General features: G+C 35.5%; 1 protein-coding gene across 7 annotated transcripts in view; it reads left to right on the forward strand.

The window, feature by feature from the left end:
* ANKRD12 (ankyrin repeat domain 12) overlaps nucleotides 1-26,608 on the forward strand; it is a 141,006-nt gene that overhangs the window by 42,466 nt on the left and 71,932 nt on the right. For 3 of the 7 annotated variants that reach the window (XM_030810752.1, XM_030810754.1, XM_030810755.1), the window contains exons 3-6: nucleotides 10,035-10,182; nucleotides 19,256-19,324; nucleotides 23,426-23,572; nucleotides 26,363-26,563. In XM_030810752.1, the coding sequence (XP_030666612.1) occupies nucleotides 10,035-10,182; nucleotides 19,256-19,324; nucleotides 23,426-23,572; nucleotides 26,363-26,563 (565 nt within the window). The remainder of the gene's footprint in view (nucleotides 1-10,034; nucleotides 10,183-19,255; nucleotides 19,325-23,425; nucleotides 23,573-26,362; nucleotides 26,564-26,608) is intronic. The other 4 variants (XM_030810757.1, XM_030810758.1, XM_030810756.1 and 1 more) reach the window with 3 other exon arrangements.

A 26,608-nucleotide genomic window follows, 5' to 3' on the forward strand; every position in this document is an offset into this window, starting at 1 on the left:
AGAAAGATAAAAATAACATCTTAAATGTTATTATGAAGATACTGACCTTGCAGATCTCCTCAGTTGATCTCACGGACCATAATTTGAGAACTGTTATACCACTGTAATAAGCTCATTAATGAAACTACTGAGTGTATAGTGATGGGAGGAAAAGAGGAGAGAATGCTACTTAACAGGTTCAGCGATAGCCTAATAGTAGAATTAGGTACTTAATCTGGGTTCTCAAGGATGAATCCGTATTTGACCAGAAGGAAAGTGAAAGTAAAGGGTAGTATAAGTGAAAGAAACAGCAAATGAAAAACATACTTGAGTTGGGATATAGCCTATGAAGGATGGAGGATAGGAGGTGAGTCTAGCACTAGACAAGGAGCAGTTCATTATAGCCTTGTGTGCCTTGTGAAGGATCTTGGAACTTATTCTGTAGTCGGTGAGTCAGGAGGGAAGGGTCATAGAAAGAACCAGTCAGAGTGCTGTTTAATAAAATATAAGGAGGCAGTGTGGGCAGTGGCTTTTGGGATGAAGAGAAGTTGGCAGATGGAAAAGCTGTTGAATGAATTAAACTTGTGTATGGAGAAAAAATAGTCTGGGTCCATTCTGAGGTTTGTTTCCATTACTAGGTTAATGATTGGGCCATTTCCTGAAAGGAAATTCAAGAGAAAGAACAGGTTGTTTTGAATAAGTTTGCTTTGTACTTGCTGAACTGAGTTGGCCCTGGGAACATTCAAGTAGAAATGTTTATTAGGCAGTTACATATGAGTGTAAGAACTCAAAACAAGTCTAGATTGGAAATAAACATGAGGATTTGTAGAAAGTAAGTATGGAAAAGGGTGTACAAAGAGTGTATAAAGTGGCACAAGAATGGAGGAGGATAGACCCTGAGGAATTCAAATATTTTAGGAGGAGTAAAGAGACAAGGAAAGAGGAGGACAGAGAGAGAACCAAGGGAGGTTCCACAGAGAATGGCTAAAGGGAGGAGAGAGTCTGCATTGCCAAATGCAACAGAGAGGTTAAGAGGAAAGATGAGGCCATTGAAATATTTTAAATGACCTTGATGAAAGTAGTTTGTGTGGAGATGTGGGGACAGAATACAATGTTAGATTTGAAGAAAGCATTATAACTTTTATTTCTGCATGTTTAAGTATAGTGAAGGTTACATTTGTGGAAATTCATCTGGGCTGTTTGATGCCACTTTTTGGATTTGAATTTATAAAGCTAAACTCAATGAAGCTTTAATTGTTCCTGTGTACTTTTCATGTATCTTTTGAAAGTTGTCACTAAATAAGTAGTGCCTGAATATTGCCCTCCTAAAAGTGTGATTTTTTTTTTTTTGAGACGGAATCTTGCTCTGTTGCCCAGGCTGGAGTGCAGTGGTGTGATCTCGGCTCACTGCAAGCTCCGCCTCCCGGGTTCACGCCATTCTCCTGCCTCAGCCTCCCGAGTTGCTGGGACTACAGGCGCCTGCCACCGTGCCCAGCTAATTTTTTGTATTTTCAGTAAAGACGGGGTTTCACTGCGTTAGCCAGGATGGTCTCGATCTCCCGACCTCGTGATCTGCCCACCTCGGCCTCCCAAAGTGCTGGGATTACAGGTGTGAGCCACTGCGCCCGGCTGATTGTCTTTTCATAGTGAGTGGCATTGAAGTCAACTGGGTTCTGCTAAGTTGTTTTTCTCCATAACATTTTTAGAAATGAGGCTGGGCATGGTGGCTCATGCCTATAATGTGTGCTTTGGGGAGACCAAGGCAGGAGAATTGCTTGAGGCCAGGAGTTCAAGACTAGCCTGGGCAAAACCCCCATCTCTACCAAAAAAAAATTAGCTGGATATATTGATATACAGCTGTGTTCCTAGCTACTGGGGAGGCTGAAGTAGGATTGCTTTAAGCTACAGAGAGCTATGCTTGTGCCACTGCATTCCAGCCTGGGCAAGAGAGCAGGACCCTGTCTATCTCTATTCATTTTTAATTTTTTTTTTTAACAGTTCGCTTACGTAAGTAGAGACCCCATTTACAGTTTAATATGACAGAATATTGCTGTTATGAGGTCCTAAATTAATAAAATAAACCAAAATTTCACTCCTTAAATTCATTTAAGTAGAGCATAACTTAAATAATTGTATTTTATAGCAATTTAATTTTTATGTAAAGTCCTCTCATTAAATATGAAAATAGTTAGGATTTTGACAAGAATGTTCACACCTTTCACTGCTCATCTGTGGTCTTTTCCCCCCATTGATTCTAGTTTAGTTTAGAAATTTCTCCACTACTCTTTTAGCTATAAATCAGTATTTAAAATTTGCAAAGCAGAATCTTTTATAAAATTTGTTAAGATAATCTAAAACCTGATTAAATTCATAAAATGTGAGAGAGGGGATATTAATTATTTTAACCACCTGAATAGTTCTGTCGTATCCTTTTCGTCATCACTGTAGTTCAGACATTCATTATTTCCTCTCCAAGTGACTATTGAGAATTTTTTTCTTTTATTATCCAAGTATTATAATACATGTTTGTTGTGAAAAATTAGAAAATACCTATAAGAATAATGAAAATAGGAATTACCAATTACCTTGTCAACAACTGTGAAGGTTCTGAGATTTTACCCTACTTGTAAGCTAATTAGCTTCATGGATGCTGGCAGAAGACACAACTCCTAGGTCAGTGATGACGGAATATTTGCTACTCGGCAATAGCAGTAGCCGGAATATTATTGTTTGTGCCTATTCCCTGAGCCTCACTTCTCACATGGGGGATGCAGTGATGGGCAGATGACAACTGCATATGCAGCGGGTTGTATTACAGGGTAGGAACCCCAAATCTTTTATGATGGGCAGTAAGTCTGCCTGAACTTTTCCCTAGAAGGAGACGTTATTACACTGGACAGCAAACAGGTATGTCCTTTGCTTTAGAGGGAGACACTACCTCTGTCTTTCGAGGCTGTTTATCATGCAAATACCCATGAAAAGATAGTCCAGGACAAAGGAAATTAGTGTGTCTGCTTGCAAGATGTGCAAAAATGCAAGAGAGACATGGAGAATTATGTCCGAACACAGCTGTAATGGCACCACCTACAGATAGCTATTAACATTTTGGTTTACAGGCATACCTCATTTTATTGCACTTCACTTTATTGTGCTTTGCAGATAATTGTGCTTTTTACAAATTGAAGGTTAGTGGCAACCCTGTGTTGAGCAAGTTCATTGGCAACATTTTTCCAACAGCATGTACTCACTTGTCTCTGTGTCACATCTTGATAATTCTCATATTTCCAACTTTTTCATTATCATGATGATGATTAGTGATCTTTGTTACTATTGTAATTGTTTTGTGGGCACCACAAACTGTATGCAGAAAAGATGGCAAGCTTAGTGTTGTATGTGTTTTACTGCTCCACTTACTGGCTCTTCTCCCAACTCTGTCCCTCCTTGGGCCTTCCTATTTCCTGAAACAATTTGAAATTGTTGTGTTTCAGTGGTCTGTAAGTATTCAAGTGAAGAGTGGAATGTCTCTCATTTTAAGTTGAAAGCTCTAAATGATTAAGCTTAGTGAGGAAGGTATGTCAAAAGCTGAGAGAGGTCAAAAGCTAGGCCTCTTGTGCCAGTTAACCAAGAGAGGAATGCCAAGGAAAAGTTCTTGAAGAACATTAAAAGTGCTGTTAAAGTGAACACACCGTAAGAAAGCAAAACAGTCTTATTGCTGATATGGAGGAAGTTTGGAGTGGTCTAGATAGAAGATGAAACCAGCTACAACATCCCCTTAAACCAAAGTTCAATCCAGAGCAAGGTCCTTTCCTCAATTCTGTGAAGCCTGAGAGAGGTTTGGAAGCTGCAGAAGAAAAGTCTGAAGCTAGCATAAGTTGGTTCATGAGGTTTAAGGAAAGAAGCTGTCTCCATAACATAAAAGTGCAAGGTGAAGCACCAAGTGCTAATGTGGAAGCTACAGCAAGTTATCCAGAAGATCTAGGTATGATCTTTGATGAAAATGGCTACACTAAACTACAGATTTCAGTATAGATGAAATAGCCTTCTATTGGAAAAAGATACCATCTAGGACTTTGAAAGCTAGAGAGGAGAAGTCAATCCCTGGCTTCAAAGCTTCAGAGGACAGGCTGACTGTCTTGTTAGGGACAAATGCAGCTGACAACTATTAAGTTAAAGCCAGTGCTCATTTTCCATTGCAAAAACGCCAAGACATGTAAGAATTATGTGAAATCTACTCTGCCTGTACCTTATCAATGGAAAAACAGTGCCTGATGACAGCACATCTGTTCACAGCGTGGTTTCCTGAATAGCTTAAGCCTACTGTTGAGACTAAGAAAAAAGGATTATTTTCAAAATATTACTGCTCATTGACGACATGTCAATGAGCTGTCACGCAAGAGCTCTGACAGAGACATACAAAGAGGATAATGTTGTTTTCATGGCTGCTGACATGCAATCCATTCTGCAGCCCATAGGTCAAGGAATAATTTTAACTTTTTAAACAAGTCTTATTAAAGAAATACGCTTTGTAAGGCTGTAGCTGCCATAGAGAGTGATTCCTCTGATGGATTTGGGCAAAGTAAATTGAAAACCATCTTGAAAGGATTAACCATTTTAGATGCCATTAAAAACATTTGTGATTCTTGAGAGGAAGTCAGAATACCAATATTAACCAGAGTTTGGAAAAGTTGATTCTAACAGTCATGGATGACTGAGAGGTTCAAGACTTTAGTGGAGGAACTAACCGTAGATGGGATTGGAAAAAGCAAGAGAATGAGAATTAAGTGGAGCCTGAAGATGTGACTGAATTGCTGAAATCTCATGATCAAACTTGAAACCTACTTTTAAAACAATCTTATAAGCAAAACATTTGTCTTTGAAGCTCCATTTCATTGGCAGAAGAGAAAAATAGCTCATCTTTCTTATGGATGAGCAAATAAAGTATTTCTTGAGATGGAATCTACTCTTGGTGAAGATGCTATAAACATTGTTGAAATGACAGCAAAGGATTTAGTATATTACATAAACTTAGTTGATAAAACAGCAGCAGAGTTAAATAAGATTGACTCCAGTTTGAAAAGAAGTTCTGTGGGTAAGTGCCGTCAGCAGCATTGCATGCTGCAGAGAGATCTCTTGTGAGAGAAAGTCAGTTCACATGGCAAACTTCATTGTTGTCTTAAGAAATTGTAATAGCCACCCCAACCATCAAAAACTACTGTCCTGATCAGCAAACAGCCATCAACCTAAGGCAAGACCCTCCACCAGCAAAAAGATTACAACTCACCCATGGCCCATGCAATCTTTAGCATATTTTAGTATATTTAGTACTTTAAAATTAAAATAGGTATATATGTATTTTAGGCATAATAGTATTGCGCGCTTACTAGACTGCATCATAGTGTAAACATAATTTTTGTACTGGGAAACCAAAAAATTTGTGTGACTTGTTTTGTCATTATAATTGCTTTATCATGGAGGTCTGGAACTGAATCTGCCATATCTCCAAGGTATGCCTTGATATTGTTCCCGAGTTTTCTGTGTATGTATTTGCACGTGTGTATATATATTCTTGTTTTCTGGATACATTTTTTACCATCTTTTCTATCTTACTGAGATGACAGAGGCTATCAATACATTGTTTAATAGCAGAATTAATAGAAGATCATTCTTACCATTGATGCTTTCATTATTATGTGTGATGGCTGTTGCCAGTTATTGGGAAAATAATGTTAAATGAAAAAGACTCTAGAAATATTTTAAGGTAATAAACCTAACAGAGTTATGGGCCTAGGATGTGCTAATGAGCCTCTCTTGAATTTGATAGAGTATTTCTACTCTTTGGTAATACAGAAATTTCAAGACTATCAAAAATATTTCTTTTGAAAGAAAAGAAACCCTTTGTTCAAATACGCCTTGAAGGACAGTTTTATAGAAGACATAACAAATAGCAGTTATGAATAGTTACACTTATCACCGTATTGCACAGGAGAACATATTCCATATACTCTTGTGCTGTTTTCTTTCAACATGATATCACATAGGTTTTTTTAAACTCATTTTGTGGCACAGACCTGTATCTTACGTAGCTGCAAGGGAGAAGGGATTTTTAAGTGATTCTTAAATCTTTTATTCATAACAATGAGTCATTTTCTAAGGCAAGTTAACTGGAGTTTTGTTGGTTAACCTGTGTATTAGCTGTGCCTTTTTCTGTATTTCTGATGCTTTGACTTCTGAGGCCTTGCTGACCATTGAGAGACTATGTCTTCCAGGGCTAGCTAGTTCCTAGAGATAATAAACTCACTGTGAGCAAATCTTTCACTCTCAGACTGACCTATCTAGACCCCACATCCAAACCCCCAACTTTGTTGGGCTCTCACACTCTGGGCCACTGGCTGTCTGTCCTAATCACCCCAGAACCAGGTACCAATTAGAGAAACAGCTCCTATACCCCAGAGCCCACTGAAATTATTCAAGGTAGCCAATCCCAAGCCTGCTTACCCTGCTTCACACTTTCTTTCCTGTGGAAACTACAATAAAGGCTCTTGCTCACATTTCACCTTTCTTCTTTTACCTCTTGACCAACCACCCTGGTACCACCCTGTGTGGTCTGGAGTGGCATGATGTGGCATGGCGTGCCCCCCACCCCTTGGAACTGTAAGTAACAATCTTTTCCATAGCAGTAATATCCTGATTTGTTGGTCTCACTATATAATAAAACCTACATTTTAAATAACCTTATAAGCAAAACACCTTGTCTTTGAAGCTCCATTTCATTGGCAGAAGTGAAAAAATAGCTCGAGGATTTTACTTGAAAGCTTGGAAATTGATGAAGAATGAATGTAGAATTTATTGATGTTATTCTTGTCACTTTGTTCTTGCCATCATAGGGTTTTCTTTCATCTTTTGATACAATGAGTTAAGAGGTTTTCTATCAGTGAACTATCCTTGCATTCTCTAGATGAGCCCTGCTTGATTATAATATATTCTAAGAATTGAATTTGGCTTGATAGTCTGTTTAGGACTTATGCATTTATGTTCATAAGTGGATTTTTGTCTATAATTTTGTATCTTGTGCTGTTTTTTGGTATCAATTTCATTTTAGACTTTTAAAATGAATTGGGTAACTTCTAATCTTTCTGTGCTCTGGTATTTATAAGACATGGGAAATACCTGCTTCTTGAATTTTTGTTTTTTTGGTTAAAACTCTATTGTAAAATCTTCTGGAGTAGGTGCCTTTTTAAACATACATTTCACTATGGATTTATCTTTTTTTTCCTCCTTTTTCTTTTAGAGACAGGGTCTTTCTCTGTCACTCAGCCTGGAATGCAATGGCATGATTATAGGTCACTGCAGCCTTCTGCCTCAGCCTCCCAAGTAGCTGGGACTACAGGTGTGTGCCACTGTGCCCAGCTAGTTTTTAAAAATTTTTTATGGCGATGAGGTCTTACTACGTTGTCCAGGCTGGTTTCAAACTCCTGTCCTCAAGTGATCCATCTGCCTCAGCCTCCCAGAGCATTGGGATTACAGATTGTAGCCACTGCACCCAGCCTGATTTACTGTTTTCTATGGTAATTGGTCTATTTTGGTTTTCCCTTCCTGTCATCCTTCCTGTCATGAGCCAGTTTTTAGTAATCCATATATTCCAAGGAAATTACCCATTTTTACAGACTGTAAGTTTTTTAATAGTATAAAATTGAATACAGCATTTTTTTTTTTTTTTTGGATACAGGATCTCACTCTCCTGTCCAGCCTGGAGCACAGTGGCAAGAACATGGCTCACTATAGCCTCAATCCTCCCAGCTCAAGCAATCCTCCTGCCTCAGCCTCCCAAGTAGCTAGGAACACAGGTGCATGCCACCATGCCTGGCTAATTTTTAAATTTTTTTATGGAGACAAGGTCAAGGTCCCCCTGTGTGGCCCAGGCTGGTCTCAAACTCCTAGGCTTAAGTGATCCACCCACCTCGGCCTCCCAAAGTGCTAGGATTACAGGCATGAGCCACCATGCCCAGCCAACAGCATTCTTTCATAAGTTTTTAATATTCCCTCTCTAGTTGTATTCAGGCTCAATCTCAGTGGTTTTTTTTGTCTTTTCTCTGATTTTCATTATTAGGTTCACCAAAGGTTTGTTTATTCATTTGCTCTTTTAGAGTCATCTTTTGGTTTTATTGATACTTTAAAAAAAATGACATTAATTTGTTATGCCCTTTTTTCCTCCTCATCCCTCCTTTATTTTTCATCTTGGGTTGAAAACCGGTATCTTTTATAGTCTGAATCTACTTTTCATTTGCTTTTGAGAATTTCTACAATCATGATAAGTTATTATCATAGCTTGGGGAATGTTCTTTTAAGATCTCCTGCTAAGGCAGTGTGGCTTAGTTCTCAGTATAAAGCACATTTCTCACAAAGGAGTTGTCATACCCCGGTTTTAGATGTGCCGTATCAGTTTGGATGTTTGATTATAGGAGTGAACTTCATAATACCTATAGGTCACTTCACCTGATTGGGCGAGTACACAGTGTTTTTATTTCGTATGTCATTCTTTTTCTAAAATGATTTATAAATCCGTTTCTGGTTTTCTGATTTAAGAAATAGAGTTGTAATCTACTGGCCTGGATAGATTATTCTTTGGTTCCTGTGATCCTTACATATTTTCTTCTTTATTGGTAAATAATAGTGGTTCTCAGACTTTACTGTGCATCAAAATCATGTGGCAGGACTATTAAAACAGATAATTAGGCCCTAGCCCCAGAGATTCTGATTCAGTAGGTCTGAGAGGATGCCTGAGATTTCGCATTTCTAGTAAGTTTCTAGGTGATGCTGATACTGCTAGTCAGGAAGCCATTTGAGAACTACTGATATAGATAATTTTATTTATTTATTTATTGAGACAGAGTTTTGCTCTTGTTGCCCAGGCTGGAGTGCAATGGTATGATCTTAGCTCACTGAAGCCCCTGCCTCCCAGATTCAAGCAATTCTCCTGCCTCAGCCTCCTGAGTAGTTGGGATTATAGGCACCTGCCACCACACCTGGCTAATTTTTTGTATTTTTTAGTAGAGACAGGATTTCACCATGTTGGCCAGGCTGGTCTCGAACTCCTGACCTCAGGTGATACCCCCGCCGTGGCCTCCCACAGTGCTGAGATTAACAGGCCACCACACCCAGCCAATTTTATTTTTTAAATAAAATACTATCAGTTTGATTCGATTCAGAATTGCTTTTTAAAATTTACATATTCATTGGCACTACATCTAGATATAATGGTTCTATTCAAAATATTTTGTTTTACTGTTGTTTTAAAATTGTTATTAGAAGTACTATTCAACCCAGCAATCCCATTTTTGTTTACCCAAAAGAATATAAATTGTCCTATTAAAAAGACACATACATGCATATGTCCATTGCAGCACTACTCACAGTAGCAAATCATGGAATTAACCTAAATGCGCATCAACAGCAGACTGGATAAAGAAAATGTGGTATGTACACACCATGGAACACTATGCAGCCATTAAAAAGAATGAGATCATGTTTTTTGCACAGCAACATGGATGGAGCTGGAGGCAATAATCCTAAGCGAAGTAATACAGGAATAGAAAATCACCAAATACCAGATGATCTCATAAGTGGGAGCTAAACATTGAGTACACATGGTCATGAAGGGAACAGCAGACACTGGGGCTTACTTGACAGTGGAGGGTGGGAGGAGGGAGAGGATCAAAAAACTGCCTATCATGTACTATGCCTATTACCTGGGTAATGAAATAATCTTTACACCCAACCCCAGTGACATGCAATTTACTTACATAACAAACCTGCACAGGTACCTCGAACATAAAATATTTAAAAATAATATAAAATTTATGTTATTAAATAAGAGTAGGGAAATATGAAACAGGGAAAATGTACTTTTTGAAGCTGGGTCTTGAGTATATTGAATACAGTGATACGTAATACTGTCTCTATTTTTGTGTATGTTTGAAATTTTCCTTAGGAGGGGTTTCTATACTGTATTGCTTAGCTAATATTGATATAACTTTACTCTTTTTGACTTTATATAGAGTAAAGACAAGATTGCATCCTACAGCAAAACTCCAAAAATTGAACGAAGTGATGTGAGCAAGGAGATGAAAGAGAAATCATCCATGAAACGTAAACTTCCTTTTACCATTAGCCCATCAAGAAATGAAGAACGAGATTCAGACACAGGTAGAATAATTTGCTGTTCTCTGGTAAAATCTTGCTCATTCTTTAATTCTGACTTTTGTTTCTTGTACACTACTCCTTTTGACACCCCAGTTTATAGAGAAATATTTGTATTTCACTATTTCAGATTTATCATTTTGGGGCAGAAATTAATCTACCATGCCAAGTGTGATTTCTGATCAGAGATAAAAACAATATTCTTTATTCCTTACTCTTTGAATGTTTATTGTGAATTTCTTTATCAAGAAATTAATTTTGGGAGGAGCATTCAAATGAATAAAAATTACTCAGTGATAAGGAAGCATTGGGATATGCAGATTTGAGAAAAGGTTATTGAGCTTTTGTGAACATATGGTCACACCCCAAAGAAGTTTAGGCACTTTAGATTCAGAAATAAATTAGAAACATGCATCACACACACATACACACACACACACACACACACACACACACACACACACACACACACACACACACAAATTGAGGCTAACTACCTCAGTGCTTTTCATAGAATTTTTGTTTCCCAAAACTCCTATATACCAGAAATTGATACTTGAAATCAGCCAATCCCAGTTATTCATAACGGATGAGATTCTTGTTACTGCTATCTAATAAATTACTAGGTTGTGTTTTAGCCCTGAACTAACCGATTTTTGAAACTAATATAAACTTGAATGTATGTATTTACTGTAGTTTTAGTCATTGCATGAAATATTAATAATGAACTGTTCTTAAAAATGTTTTAGCCTCAGAGAAAGTATTCCATTCTGAGTTTATGTACATAGATTATATTCTGCCTATATCTTTCTAATCATTTTAATTGTCAGTTCAGAAATGATCTTGACTCCAGAAACTGAAAACACTCATAAAGATTTTTGAAACATTCTGTGCTAACATAGTTTTAGAAAATCGTGTAGTATACGCTTTTGGTAGCCAGGTCTCCTTTTGTGTATTTTGCCACTGCTGTTGTGTGAATTAAAAATTGTTCTTAAACACTGATGACATTTTTAAACTTTGAAGATTGATCATTCTTGCAGTGATTACGAAATCACGTGCTTTTTCATTTTAAGCTACACTGGTTTCTTTGAGAGATTCAGAATCTTTTTTTTTCCCCCTGAAGCATCCTAAGTGATACTCTCAAGCTATTACTAGGTCGCTTAGCTGAGAAGAAGGTGCTTATGTGCCTTTGGATAGCTATTTAAGATTGAACTCTTCTCGCATATTCTTGTTAAAAGTTTCTTAGCTAGTCATTTTTAAATTACTTACATTACTTGGGTTTTGTTTTCCAATGAGAGTATATTTCTGAAAGCTGTTTGAAAAATGGATTTTGATAAATTCAAAGAATATTAATATTTTTAAGGAATAAAGTTTCAAGATAATCTTTTCATGAGAGCCTTTGTCATTGGATCAGATGGATTATTTTTCTTTTATTTAGAATAAAATTGAGGAGAAAATGTTAGGAAGGTAAGAAATTTAGGCATTGAATAAATGTAACCTAATTCATTGTCTAAAATTGGGTTATATACACTTTCCCCCTTACATTTTTTCTACTATTGGACTTTAGTTGGGATATCGCAGCTCTCTATAAGACTGTTTCATAACACTTATTCTTCCATTTGCAAAGTTACATGTTGTCACCAAATGAAATTTTGATGGATTTAAAACACAATTGACCCTTGAACGGTGTGGGGACTAGGGGCGCCAACCCCTTTTTTCCCCCTTCACACAGTCAAATCTGTGTATCTTTTGACTCCCCAAGTACCTAACTACTAATAGCCTGCTGTTGACCAAAGCTTTACCAATAACATAAACAGTCAGTTAACACATCTTTTGTGTGTTATGTTATTTTTTTCTTTACTAAGTCTTACCTGAGATGACATGTTATATTATTATATACTGTACTCTTTAAGCTAGAGAAAAAAATGTTAAGAAAATCATAAAGAATAGAAAGTATATTTACTGTTCATTAAATGGAAATGTATCATTATAAAGATCTTCATCCTCCTTGTCTTCACATTGAGTAGACTGAGGAAGAGGAGGGGTTGATCTTGCTGTCTCAGGGATGCAGGGAGGCAGAAGAAAATTCCTGTGTAAGTGGATCTGTGCAGTTCAAAATCAGGTGGTTCAAGGTCAATTGTATTTATATTTTTGGTAGGCTTTACTTATAAATTTTAGTAAGTAATAGATGACGTCTTTGGTTTAACGTATCACACACAGTGAAAACATTAAGGAGGATTTCCCTAGTCCCAGTACAAAATGTGTTATTTACGATTCAAGTGTCTTTTATATAATTTTTTTAAAAAAGTAGAATTCAGTACCATTAAGTGATATTTCCCATATGAAAGATACAGCATCAGACTTCATATCTGACATTGATCTTTTTTATGTAGTATTCTATATTTTAAACTATTAGCTGAAACTGTGAAGATAAAGATACAGAGGGGAGAAACATTTACAGCATATATCAAAACCCTTAATATATGTAGTATTTAAAGATCTCGTAAGTGTGAAAAGGAAACTCAAAAATGGGAAAATGGACCAAAAAATACAAGCAGTTCAGAACAACAATTATAGTTGGCAAAGAAATACATGAAAAAAATACATCAATAGTAATCAAAGAAATACAATTTATGGTAAATGACAAAATTGTTTTTGGTCTGAATCACCCAGTGGTTATGGGTTGGACATAGGAATTTGCTTTAGTGGGTCTAAATTATAGAAATACTTTGTTTAAGGTAAATAGGGCAGTGTATATAAAAAGTTGTTTCTTAACATTTGACTAATTTTTTCTTTGGGCATTTATTATAATAATGATAACCATTATTATTTTGAGACAGAGTTACTGTCGCCCAGGCTGGAGTGCAGTGGTGCCATCTCAGCTCACTGCAACCTCTGCTTCCTGGGTTCAAGTGGTTCTTCTGCCTCAGCCTTCCGAGTAGCTGGGATTACAGGCGCCTGCCACGACGCCTGGCTAATTTTCATATTTTTAGGAGAGACGGAGTTTCACCATGTTGGCCAGGCTGTTAACTCCCGACCTCAAGTGATCTGCCAGCCTCAGCCTCCCAAAGTGCTGGGATCACAGGAGTGAGCCACCATGCCTGGCCTCTAATAAATAATTACTGATTAGAGCATTTATCTTTAAGAATGTTTATCTCAGCTTTCTTTATAATAGCAAAAACAACCCAGGAAAATTGTGTTGAGTAATATAGAATTTGTTAAATTATGATAAATTCAATGAAGAAATAGATTTTTCACCCTTAAAAATAATGTAGTAAGGCTGGGCATGGTGGCTCACACCTGAAATCCCAGCATTTTGGAAGGCCAAGGCCGGAGGATCACTTGAGGCCAGGAGTTTGAGACCAGATTGGCCAACAGAGTGAGACCCTGTATCTACAAGAAAATTAAAAAATGAGTCAGGCTTGGTGGTATGCGCCTGTAATCCCAGCTACTTGGGATGCTGATGCATGAGTATTGCTTGGCCTGGTAAGTCGAGGCTACAGTGAGCTGTGATCATGCCACTGTACTCCAGCTGTAGAAGAATACATAATATGGGAAGGTGATCATGATATTGGAAGTAAAAAATTAGATTATGAAACAGTATGTGCTATTTGCATTAAAATTGTAATTTGTGTGTTTACATTTATTGTGTGTATATACGTGCACACATGATGTATATTAACACATGGAAAGATTAAGACTGTCTAAATATAGGACTTTTTTCACTGTAGGAACTACCTGTTGGATGTGTTTTGGGTACAGAACAAAATATAAATGTTACAAACCTTGACGTAAGGAAATAACAGAAAAAAGGGTAGGGAATAAAGAGAAAGCATATCATCTTATCTCTTGTAAGCAAGGGATTAACTGATATTATCTAAACAAGTATATAGTTTCTTAAAATGATTATATAAACTTTTTAATGTTCCTGTATTTAAAATTCCTTTATATTTTTGTTTATATTTTATAGTAGACAGTGTCTTTTATAAAGAAGAAGCAATGCCTTTAGTTTTTTTTAATGTTGGATTAAAATAAAATTAATCTTTAAGCCTTTTATTTCAAAACAGCATATGTATGTTATTTTCTTGTTCTTACATAAATTTATTACTGTCTCTGCTAGTTCCTTTGTTGCTATATGTATTTAGAGGGATGCTGGGAATGATGCTTGCCAGAGGTTAACACTTTATTTCTTGGATGTGGGATATTTATTACTTCCTTCTTGGTCCTTTTTGTATGGCTTGAATTCTTGAGATAATGATCATATGTTACTTTTATAAAGTCACTGCTTTTTTTTTTTTTGAGACGGAGTCTCGCTCTTTCGCCCAGGCTGGAGTGCAGTGGCGCGATCTCGGCTCACTGCAAGCTCCGCCTCTCGGGTTCACACCATTCTCCTGCCTCAGCCTCCTGAGTAGCTGGGACTACAGGTGCCCGCCACTACGCCCGGCTAATTTTTTGTATTTTTAGTAGAGACAGGGTTTCACCGTGTTAGCCAGGCCGGTCTCAAACTCCTGACCTCAGGTGATCCGCCTGCCTTGGCCTCCCAAAGTGCTGGGATTACAGGCGTGAGCCACTGCGCCCGGCCTAAGTCACTACTTTTTAAAAGATGTATTTATAACATTGTCCAAAGTAAGCCTACTGGCACCCGAAATTAGCAGTAATGCTGTCTACTGAATGAGAGATTCCTAGCCTTCATTTTGCAAGGTACCATAATGTGTCTTAAACTTCCTAATTCTCAATTATTTAGTACTTACTAATTTTTTTAAAAAAGAAAACGCTTTCTAGAAAAGTAAGTGCTTGGCTAGACAGAAAAAATTAGGGAATGAATTACAACATAATTTGAAATCAGGCCAGTGGGTCCTTGTAGCTCTATCATAGTACTATATTTATTCTGAATTAATTTATTTAAACAAATCACTAACATATTGTCTTACTCTGTCAAAGAATTCCCATAAATTTTGTCCTGTGGAATATTAAGCCAATATATATACAGTGACCCATTGAACCTATGGAAGCAAAAAGCAACTGCTTATCTAAAAGATATTTCTTATACCTACATCAGGCTTGCTTTATCACTAATTTTTACCTTTTCCTTTCATTCTCTCCTACTCTAGAATTGACAGGATAAATTTTATAGTTGTAACAGAGGTAAATCATGGCAGTGTTTACTATTGAAGACTTTGGAATCTGACTAGTGTTGACCCTCAGCCCCCTGCAAGCACTGGCCCAGTAATTTGACTTCTTTGTAAGTCCCAGCTTCCTTATCTGTAAAAGTACATACAATAGTATCAGTTTCAGAGAATTGTGACCTTCAAGTGACATAGCATGTAAATTTAGCTGTAAAACTAAATTAAACATAACCAAAAACTAACACTGGTTTAAATACATAGGAATTTTACAATTTAATGCAGTAAGAAGACCAGGCATAGGCAGTACAGGGTTGGCATAGCAGTTCAATAAGGCCATCAGGCACTGATCTCTTTTCATCTTAATGCTCTGCCACTCTTAGCTCATACATGGGCTTTGTCCTTAATCGTTTTGCCTTATAATCACAAGATTATTGCTTCTTCCTGGGTAGAAAGTAGGAGGGAAAAGACCAAGGACAAAAGTATCTTTTTCCCAGTGAGATTTGGCCTTTTTGTTTCTGCATCTGATTGGTTAGGCTATTCTAGTTGCAGGGGATTCTGAAAAATCATACTTTTAGCTGGGCATATTGTTTGCCTGATCAAAACTGGGGTATTCCTGGTGAGAAAAGGAGAATGAATATTGTATAGGTATCGTATAATATCTGCCACCATATATAAAGTGTAATCAATAACTGATAACTTTTGTTATCTTTAATAATTAATAAAGTTTCCACCTAAGTGAACTTTATTCCTGTATTATCAGTCACAAAATCATACTTAATTTCTTTCCTAGTCTTATGGTGTCCAAGGGAAAGCCAAAATCTCTTAATGTGAAAGTGTTAAACAGCTGTCTTGAGGCTACATATGAGAGACTGTCTTCTTGGCTCTCAAACTTAATTTACAATTCTTTCGTTATGAATAATGCCATCAAGACATCGTTGCAGATTGTGGTGTTTGTCATACCCTGAATTATTTCTTTATTCATTCCCAGGAGTAGGGTTACAGTGTTATAAGGGTTAAACATTTCTGTGATTCTTCATGTTTCTCCAAAATAATTATACCTAGTTAGAAAGCCTCCAGCAGTATATGAATGTTCTTTAACTTCAAATAGCATTGGGGGACATGTTTTTCTTTAGGTTGATAAATCTGATGTTCTGTAGAGATAAACCAATAGTCCTTTGTCATTTTAGTTTGCATGTTTAAATAATCAGAAAGATTGAATGTCTTTCACTTTTTTTCTTTGAATAATTGTTTCCTCTTAGCATTATTAGTAAGCAAATAGTTTACTAGTTTTTTTGGCTTTTTTTTTTTTTTTTTTTTAGGTGATACAGAGTGTCACTCTTTCACCCAGGCTGGAGTGCAGTGGCACAGTCTCAGCTCACTGAAACCTCTGCCTCCCGGGTTCAAGCAATTCTCCTGTCTCAGCCTCCTCAGTAGCTGGGATTACAGGCGTGCGCCACCACACCCAGCTAATTTTTGTGTTTTTAGTAGAGATGGGGCTTCACCATGTTGGCCAAGCTGGTCTCAAACTCCTGACCTTAATTGATCCACCCACCTCGGCCTCCCAAAGTGCTGGGATTACAGGCGTGAGCAACCGCGCCCAGCCTTTTTTGGCATTTTAAAAAGATAATGTGTTATGAGAAAATTCAGAGAACACAGTATGATGTGTTCACAAAGTCTACAGAGGCAGTTGTAGAATATGTTGAAATTTTATTAACAAAATCTCTGCCAGCCAGCCTTAGTTCTATTTTCCTAAGACTTTAGATGCCATTTAAGGGTTTACCATATTATAACGTGACTCAGTCAAATTTGAGGAGAGGAGCTTCTTTTAAAAAGAAAACAGATACAATTTTTCTAGGAACTATATTAAAATAGATAAAATTAGTGCTTTGCATAGTAAGAATAATCACCTTTGGTGATTTTTTCATGGCAGTTATTCATGATAGATTTACCTCTGCCCCCTTCTCAATATTTCGTTATAAAAGTTTCAAACATACAGTACAGGCTTTTAAAATTATTTTTGGTATTTTTCTTTTATTTCCTTGCAACCCAAGCAAAATATTAACTTAAAAGGATGGGTTTTAAAATACAAGTGTCACTTGTTTTGCCTCGTTACGAAGAACGTATGGGGGACAGAGAATGGCTCTGTTTAGCACTCAGTGTTTTGCATCAATCTCAATCTCATAAACAGTGGTAATCTCATACAGCCTAGTCTCAGTACAGCATAAAAGGAAGTCGTTGAGGAAAGGGACAGGGATATGTTAATAGAAGCTTTAATTTTCCAGTGCCTGAGTTAAAGCTTTATAGACTATTCAGATGGCCCCAATAGAAACATACCTGTTTGAGTAAAAGCCAAAGAGTGTGTGGGGTCAGAGTGGTTGCTTACTTCCAAAGGAAGATTTGGATAAACTGGTAAACTACATTAACATAATTGAAAGCTTAGTTTATTCACTATGCTTTAAGCTATTAAAATAATATCTGCTTTCAATAATTCATTTAATCCAATTGGCACAATTTAATGGTTGCTGGTTTGCTTCGCAATCTATGGTGGTTATTTAAATTTTTTTGCTTGTCTTTGTCAAATATTATTTTTCATGAAATTTTTGTAGTTGCTAACTTAATGTATTCCATTTTGAAACATGTGTTCATTGAAAGTTTTACCATTCAGCCCATTTACCTGTTTACTTTAGAGTTGGTCTAAATGTTATTGATGATTCCTCTTTCAGTTGAGTGAATCTTCTCATCACTAAACTTTTAGGCTTATCTGTAAAATTTTCAAATGCGGTGCTTAGAGGTTACTTGTTCTCTAAGTTGTTTTTTTTGAACACTTGGTTACTTATACCTAAATAAAATCATGAATACTGTGTAACAGTGATCCTGGAAAAAAGTTTGTCAATTAAGGATATGAAGAACACAATAATATTGTGAGTTGAAATGGTATTTGTAAGTCAAAATATATTTATAAGTAAAAATACCTGCTCTGGCCATATTGCCAAAGTCAGTTCTCCATATTCATATTTCTCTGTCATGAATTGTTAGGCAGAATTCCACATATATATATATATATATATATATATATATATATATATTTTTTTTTTTTTTTAATGCAGAGTCTCACTCTGTCACCCAGGCTGGAGTACAATGGCATGATCTCAGCTCACTGCAACCCCCGCCTCCTGGGTTCAAGTGATTCTCTGGCCTCAGCCTCCCAAGTAGGTGGGATTACAGGCATACGCCACCACACCTGTCTAATTTTTGTATTTTTAGTAGAGATGGGGTTTCACCATGTTGACCAGACTGGTCTTGAACTTCTGACCACAGGTAATCCACCCACCTTGGCCTCCCGAAGTGCTGGGATTACAGGCGTGAGCCACTGCACCCAGCCAGAATTCCATATTCTTAACTGATAAACTTTGTTTTGATTTAGGTTACTTTCTTTCCAGACGGTCTTCAGTAGTAATCACTGTAGTAATTTATACCATTTGAAGTGTATATGATTTGTAGAAAGGTCTGGGGTGTAGGATGATGGTGCAGTCCAAAGTGTTTTACTGTCTCCGGAGTCGTGTTGGCACTCATAGAACAAAAAGCATAAGACAAGTTCTAAACAGAAAACCAGTGATAGAGTACTGGCTCATTTACTGTTATTCAGAAGTTGAAAAAGTATATAGCCTCAAAAAAGACAGTATGTTTTAATATACAACATCAGTAATACCTGTTATTGAAACTGCATGGTTGAATTTCCCAACTTTAAGATATTTTTGTTGAAGAATTTGAAATATTAGATGTTGACCAAACCTGTGTTTTAAATATAATTTTGGCTTTACTTTAAAAATATTCTTTTGGCAAAACAATGATAGCTTATTAACTGGTAGTCTTTTGAAAAATGTTGGTTTGTTGAATTCTGCATTTCCCTCCGTGTGCTTTTTTCTCTTCTCCTGTCTCTTCTCATTCTGTAGATTCAGATCCAGGACATACAAGTGAAAATTGGGGGGAGAGACTTATATCTTCTTACAGGACATACTCAGGTAATTAGATTATCAGGTGTTCCTGTTTAGCCAGTGGTTTCTGTCACATTTACAATTAATTATTGTACTATAAGTAACTTACTTTCAAACCAGTATATGGATATCTTTGGTTAAATAAATGAACTACATGGGTGACACCACATTTTCCAATTTTTGCTCCGAGGTACTCAGTGTATCATATCTAACACAAGCTATGTGTGAACCTTGTAGCAGGACTGCCATATACCTCCACTCCAATTTTTTACAGCACAATGTGGGGAACACCATTCATGTAGAAAACAGTGTGAAAGTCAACCCCTGGTGTTGCATAGTGTAGTGACTCCTATGGGAAGATACCCAAGTGTTTTGTTGTATACCCTTCACAAGGTATACCAAGTGTGCTGATTTCAATAGACAGCGTCATCTTACCCTTTAGTCATGTGATGTTTTTTAAAAAACACATTTAATACAATTTTTTTCCATTGAACTCATTAGCCTTTATTGACTTTGTTGCCTAGGTAAATTTAACTATAACTGAATTAAAATATAGGTCACCTAGAGAAATGCCATTACCACTGTGTTGCAACCTCTCTATTAAGCTATGGCACCTGTTATTATAATGTTAATGATTCGTAATTGCTCCAGATAGAATACAAGAGGATATACAAGTACTGTGTCCTTTTAAAATAAAGAGTAAATGTATTCTCTAGTATGTGAAAGCTAATTAGTTAAATGTTTTTTGATTGTCTTTTTTTAAATTGGCTAACATTGTTATCTCTGAACTTAAATAAAAATATGATTTTTTTTAGTCCCTGGGTGTCTAAGTGTCTAGTTTTCAGATATGACATTTAGCTATAAAAACTAAAGTAAACCTGTTTTTATACACTTTTTATTTATTTTATACATTTGTGGGGTTGGGTAGGGGCAGTGGAAGAACCAAATAATTATTCTTAAAATTATCCCTAAAGTTTTAATTGAGCTGATAAGTCAATAGTGCCTGGTAACCAAAATTGAGGGGATGGGGCATATTTACAGTCAGTTACTGTGGAATTAGGCATGCTTTTCTAAAAGGTGACTTCTGAGTACCCAAAGTGCCCCTGAAAGAGCTGTATGTATATGAAGCCATCCATAATCTGAGTATCATTGCCGGAAATCAAAAGATGCAGACATTCAGTTAGAGATTCATATAGATATTTTAGAACCAGAGAGTAATGGCAGTTTTTTTTTTTTTTTCAGAATTGAAGTATGTACATTGCAAACAGGATTGATTTAATTATGTTCATCTATATTTGAGTCGTGATTCCATTGTTTGATTCTTATAGTGACTTCTTTGTGGGAAGATGTTGTATTCTTTAATTTTTGAGACACTAATAGGTTTATGAACCAAGTTCCCTAAGAAAAACAATTTTGTCTCTTCTACTTAATAAGTCCTTAATACTTAATTGGGATGTGATGATGTTGAGCTTTCTATTTATTCTGACAAGACATAAAAAGAAAGCATTAATTTTCAGCATTATAAAACTGGAACATGTTTGTATATCTGAAGATCCTCTAAACCTTGAAAGAATGTTGGAGCGTTGAAAAGTCCATTTCTCTGTTTGCTTTGAATAGTCTTAAGTGAATCTCATGTATATTTTCTTAAAAAATCCCTAGGCTGTCTGAATGGAACTTAAGTTTATAGTAGACTGTGCCAAATGAACACATTTGTCAGTATACTTACATTGAAACTTCAAAGTTCTTGTCTATTATTAGGGCAAATAAATACATTTTTCAGGTACTGAATCTTGAGAAGTAGCTAACTCTTTTTTTAAGTGTTATTTAATCAGCTTCCTGACAAGAGAAGTAGCTAACTCTTTATAAGATATATAATATATTATCACTTTTTACTTATGATGGGTCAGAGGAAACAAATTCTTTACCGGACAAATCCCAGATAGTCTTGTTGACTGCTTTTAACTTGAAAACGCATACTTTGGGACATATTAGTCTAACACAGTTTTGACACACAGTATAGTTGTCTGTGCCGGCTGCTGTTTTCTTACTTTCCTATCTCATGCAGAATATGAACTCAGACATATGACTATGGTAACTGAAAGAAAATAGAGTTTATATTGGATGCTAGCATCTGATTCGAATTTTGTTTTAAATATTTGGAATATATCCAATTTGTTTATTTCTTTCCAAAATAATTACATCTTTATTTGGCAGCATGGCATTCTAATGATGCATATATAAGTATCTTTTTACTGTTGTCTGGGTATATATTACTTTATCATGTTAGACTGGCTTTTTTAAAACCTTGTGTTAAAATGCAGTCAAAATAAAAAAGGCAGTTGTTTTACAAACAGAAATGCAAAATTTTCCCCAATATTTAGAAAATATTTTGAGGGTAGATGCTAAGTATTTTTGTTTCCTCTAATTACTAGATTTTATTTCTTGTCTTTGAAACATCTCTTCTATTTTCTATAAAATTTTCACATGTTAAATATATTTATTTTAGGAGAGAAATACATTCTTTATAGTTAAAGATTTGTTATTCAAATGGAAAACTATTAAAACAACAACACTTGTGGTTCCTTATTAAATACTAGAGAACCAAGATATGCAGAAAATTAAGAGAAAAAATCCATATATGCTTCAGGAAAAAATTGGCTTCTCCAAAGATCTGTTTAGGGCTTTATAATGCAGCATAAGTTAGGAAAAGTACTGTGCTAAGATTGGATTTATACTAAATTGGATCATTAATGATCATGAAATAAAAAATGAAACAAAAGATTACACTGGAAAAAAAGTTGATTTAAATAAGTCTTGAAATTTTGTTTTAATGCAAAACCAAATATTCAAGAAAATGGACTTTTTAGGAAATGTTTAATTTTGAAAGATTTGTGGACAGCAGAGTTTTTAAAATTAGGACCTCTGATTTTTCTCAGCCATAAAGGTAACAGAGTATCCTGATTAAGTGGCACACTGGAAGAATTATTAATTTCTGATGCCTGCTAATAATACCAGGTTTTAATTAGTTTTTTTAAACTTGCTAGATTAAAACATGCTTTTTTTTAAGAGCATTTTAGCTGCTCTTCATATCTGCTTGAAAAAAAGACACTATTTTGACTACTAAGACTTTCCTTTTCCCATTTTTGCTATTTTTAAATATTCTTTATTTTACTTATTTGTTTTTGCAGCTCCTCTTTGCAGGTACCCTCAAACCTGGATCAGTAAATTCCAGATATTTGTATAGGGTTTCCCAAGAAATAGATGCCTGGACAGGTAATAGCCAGACCTCTGCATTTGGTTGCACAGAGCACCTGCCTTAACTCCCAAAGAAGTCTTACAGAAAAGACAAACATCTGTATCTCTTACTTACAGAATTCAGTTCAGTCTGAATTTGCTGACACTTAATGGGGAATGCAGGCTGCATTGCTAATGGGTTTCCCAGATAGTTAAATCTGAGCGCTAACTTGGTGATGGATCAGATCTCTTTGAAAAGGTCCTTGAAAATTTTTGGATCTTTGCAATATCTGTTAACCTATAGCCACACGGAATCTTTAATTTGTGCATTCTTGGCTTTGGCTAATGTCATTTCATGTTCAGCTATCCTATGATTGGAATAAAATGATTTGGTACTTTTTTTCAGTAGTTATTCTGTGTGATAAGACTTGTCTTAAATATTTAGCTCATTGGAAGATTGTATAAATCATTGCTGGAATTAAGGAAGTAATTTGAAGGAGCATTGCTATATAGGCTTATCAGCAATTACGAATAAAATTATAGTGAATAAAAGAGGTTTCAAAGATGTAATACTAAAGAATGTCTGCACTGTTATCAAATTAAATTTTACTAGAACAAGTCATTAAGGTAAAATTTTACTAGTAATAAATTTCCCAAGTATTACTAATTTTCTGAAAACAGTAGAATTAAGAATATATTTTTTTCAAAGCAGTCAGGAAGAAAATTGTTTATATAATATAAAACCCATTGTGCTTTTGTCTGGCTACTACTAGTTAATATATTGTACACATTTCTCATAAATATGTACAGCATATCAAGAAAATCATCTTAAACTTGCTTTTTTTGAGTACTTGGATTTGTTTCAAATTCTTACATATTTGTTAATAATTCCAGAGAAAGAAGGTCCAGAAAAGAAGAAGACAAAAAAGGAAGCTGGAAATAAGAAATCGACACCAGTTAGCATTCTTTTTGGTTATCCACTCTCTGAGCGAAAACAGATGGCACTTCTTATGCAGATGACAGCAAGAGACAACAGTCCAGGTGATACCTACCATCATTGAGTTAATGTGTTCCTTAGTTTTCTTCAGGCAACTGTAGTCTTGTCTTAACAATTATTTTAACTATTTTTCATTTTTATTCTTTCTTGGATTTAATCAGAATTACTTGTAAGTCAGTGGTAATTTTATGATTATTTGTGTGACAGTTTATCATCTGTATCCTCTGCTAAAGTAGAAGCTATACAAGAGTAGGGGTCTTTACACCATGTGTAATCCATATTTTATTAAGATCTAAATTTTTTTATAAGGAAAAATGTCAGCAGTATATTAACATTCATTTTATATTTCATGTCCATTTCCAGCTAAGGTGTTGTGCCACATGTATGTATGTTTATTTATATGCTGTGTGCTCCAAAAATAATTGATGATGACTTACCAGCAGGACAAAAACAAAAAGGGAACAAAACAAACAACATGCTAATTTATAAAAGGGAGCTAAAAAGGTAGATAAAATCCAGACAACTGGCCTGAGATAGTTATTACTATTCACATTCTGGCAGCTAAAAGAACAAAAGAAAAATTTTGAATTACATAGTTCTCATTGACTGATTCAAGAAAGTAAATCACTTTTGTCTGGAGAAAATTTCTTTTGGCCCTGAATTCAAAGCAATTTTATGTAAGACTCTGGGTTACATAACAGACCATGTTGAAATGCATTGAGAAGGATAATTTTTTCAGTGAGTTTTTCCTGTATTGCCTCTTTTTAAAAAATGGGATGACATGGTTAAATTCTTAAGAGTTTCTAAATATTATAATTTCAAAGCATGAGTGTACCTAATATCTGTCACTGCTAAAAAAATGTTTTAGGGCTTCCTGCTTTTAAAAATAGAGTACGTTGTGGTTACTCCTACCTTTTCCACCTCCAACATGGGAAAGTCTGTGACCAAATTAAAGACATTTTACCATGTAAAAACTTTGACTGTTTCTGTAAAATTTTGACTTTGACTTTAAGTCTGATTTAATAGTTAAATGGAAAGACATTTGTTAAAACTGATTTTTTAAAATAACGTGAACTTTTGTCCTTCTTAGAATAAATTAAAAGACCAACAGACAAAAAGTAAAAGTCTTTCATCTCCAGTCACCTCCCCTCAAGAGGTGACTACTGTTAACAGTTTCTTATCTTTATTTATGTGGCTTTTCTAGGCATAAACATACAAATACGTATCTTTTGTTATGGGTTAATTTTTTTTTTTTTGGTATAAATAGTATACCATAATACTGTTCTGCAGTTGGTCCTTTTAAGGGTGATTCTTAGTCAACTCTATTAATATGTATAGAATTAGAATGGAAAACTTTTTGAAATATCAAGCGGTTTGCCATCATACAGATATACTTGGAGTTTATGGTTAATTGTTTTATTCATTAGATAAGTCTTTAGATTTTAAGAAATTCAGCAAGCAAATTCTCTTGACAAATAATTTTACTATAAGGATTATAGTAAAATGTATTCATTCAACAAATATTTCTTGAATACCACTGTGGTATATAAGAAGTCTTCCAAGCAGTGATGAGTAAGATAGATAAGGCCTTTTTCTTAGGGAGTGTAAATTTCTAGAAAAACTTCTGTAGGAAACTATTACTGAGACAGTGTACTTTAAAATCCAAAAGGTAGGGCTGGGCATGGTGGCTTGAGCCTGTAATCCCAGCACTTTGGGAGGCTGAGGTAGGTGGATCACTGAGGCCAGGAGTTTGAGACCAGCTTGGCCAACATGGTGAAACCCTGTCTCTACTAAAAAATACAAAAATCAGCTGGGCATGGTGGCACACGCCCGTAATCAGCCACTCGGGAGGCTGAGGTAGAAGAATTTCATTTCTTGAACCCAGGAGGTGGAGGTTGCAGTGAGCCGAGATCAAACTACCACACTCCAGCCTGGGCAACAGACTGAGACTCTGTCTCAAAAAAAAAAAAAAAAAAAAAAATCCAAAAGATGAACCTTACACTTTTTTTTTTTTTTTTATTGAGGAAAGGATGGTATTGCCTTAGAGCTCTAATCATGTCAGGTTTTAAACTGGTAAAAAGTTATTTTCCATAGATTTCTTTTCTCTTAGAGCGGTTTCTTTTATATTGTTGTAAATTTTCAGAATTAATTAACACTGTATATATGTCTTGAATCCTTAATTAAGAAACCAGTTTTTGTTTTTTTTTGTAGTTTTGAAATTGGAGAGGAGACTTTGGGCATCATCTAATTTAACTTGTTTTTTTTAAATATAGAAACTAGAACAAATATCAAAATATGAGAATCAAGGCAAAGCAGAGTTTTTAAAGGCCCTTTTCCAGACTGCACTTATTTTTTGTAGCTCTTCTCTTTCATTTTCATAGTAAAATCGTTATGACTTTGATTTGCACGTAATATAAGAACAGAAGAACTCCAATGCTTTGTCTGAGTCAGGGGTGTGGACTCCAGCCTTCAATTTCACTTCCTCTAGGTCTTAGAATAATAGCATAACATACCTAGGAAAAATGTTTCATAGTTCATCACATCATTCATTAAGGAAACATTTTAGAGTACATATTTGGTACTTTATCATTTTAAACCAATTTTATGAATTGACAAAACATTTTTTTTAATCGGCTCATGATATTTGATAACCCTAAGGGAGGATCTCCGTGTATTTGGGTCATTAACGTATCATCCAAGTCAAGGTTTAGGTTGTTAGGGTGAGAAGGCATTCCTTGTGTTTCAGGAGATTAGCATATTACCAATAAAAACATTTAAATAAGTATACAAAATATTTAGCCTAGAACTTCTGCTAACTTTCTTCTTTCTTACAGATTCCACACCAAATCATCCATCACAAACAACGCCTGCCCAAAAGAAAACTCCCAGTTCTTCATCTCGACAGAAAGATAAAGTTAATAAAAGAAATGAACGTGGTGAAACTCCTTTACACATGGCTGCTATTCGAGGAGATGTGAAACAAGTTAAAGAATTAATAAGTTTAGGGGCAAATGTGAATGTGAAAGATTTTGCAGGTAAGACTAGTAATTCAATACCTACTATTCAGGCACTAAAATTTA

This window comes from Nomascus leucogenys, chromosome 4, assembly GCF_006542625.1.
Source record: "Nomascus leucogenys isolate Asia chromosome 4, Asia_NLE_v1, whole genome shotgun sequence".
Classification (NCBI taxonomy): domain Eukaryota; kingdom Metazoa; phylum Chordata; class Mammalia; order Primates; family Hylobatidae; genus Nomascus; species Nomascus leucogenys.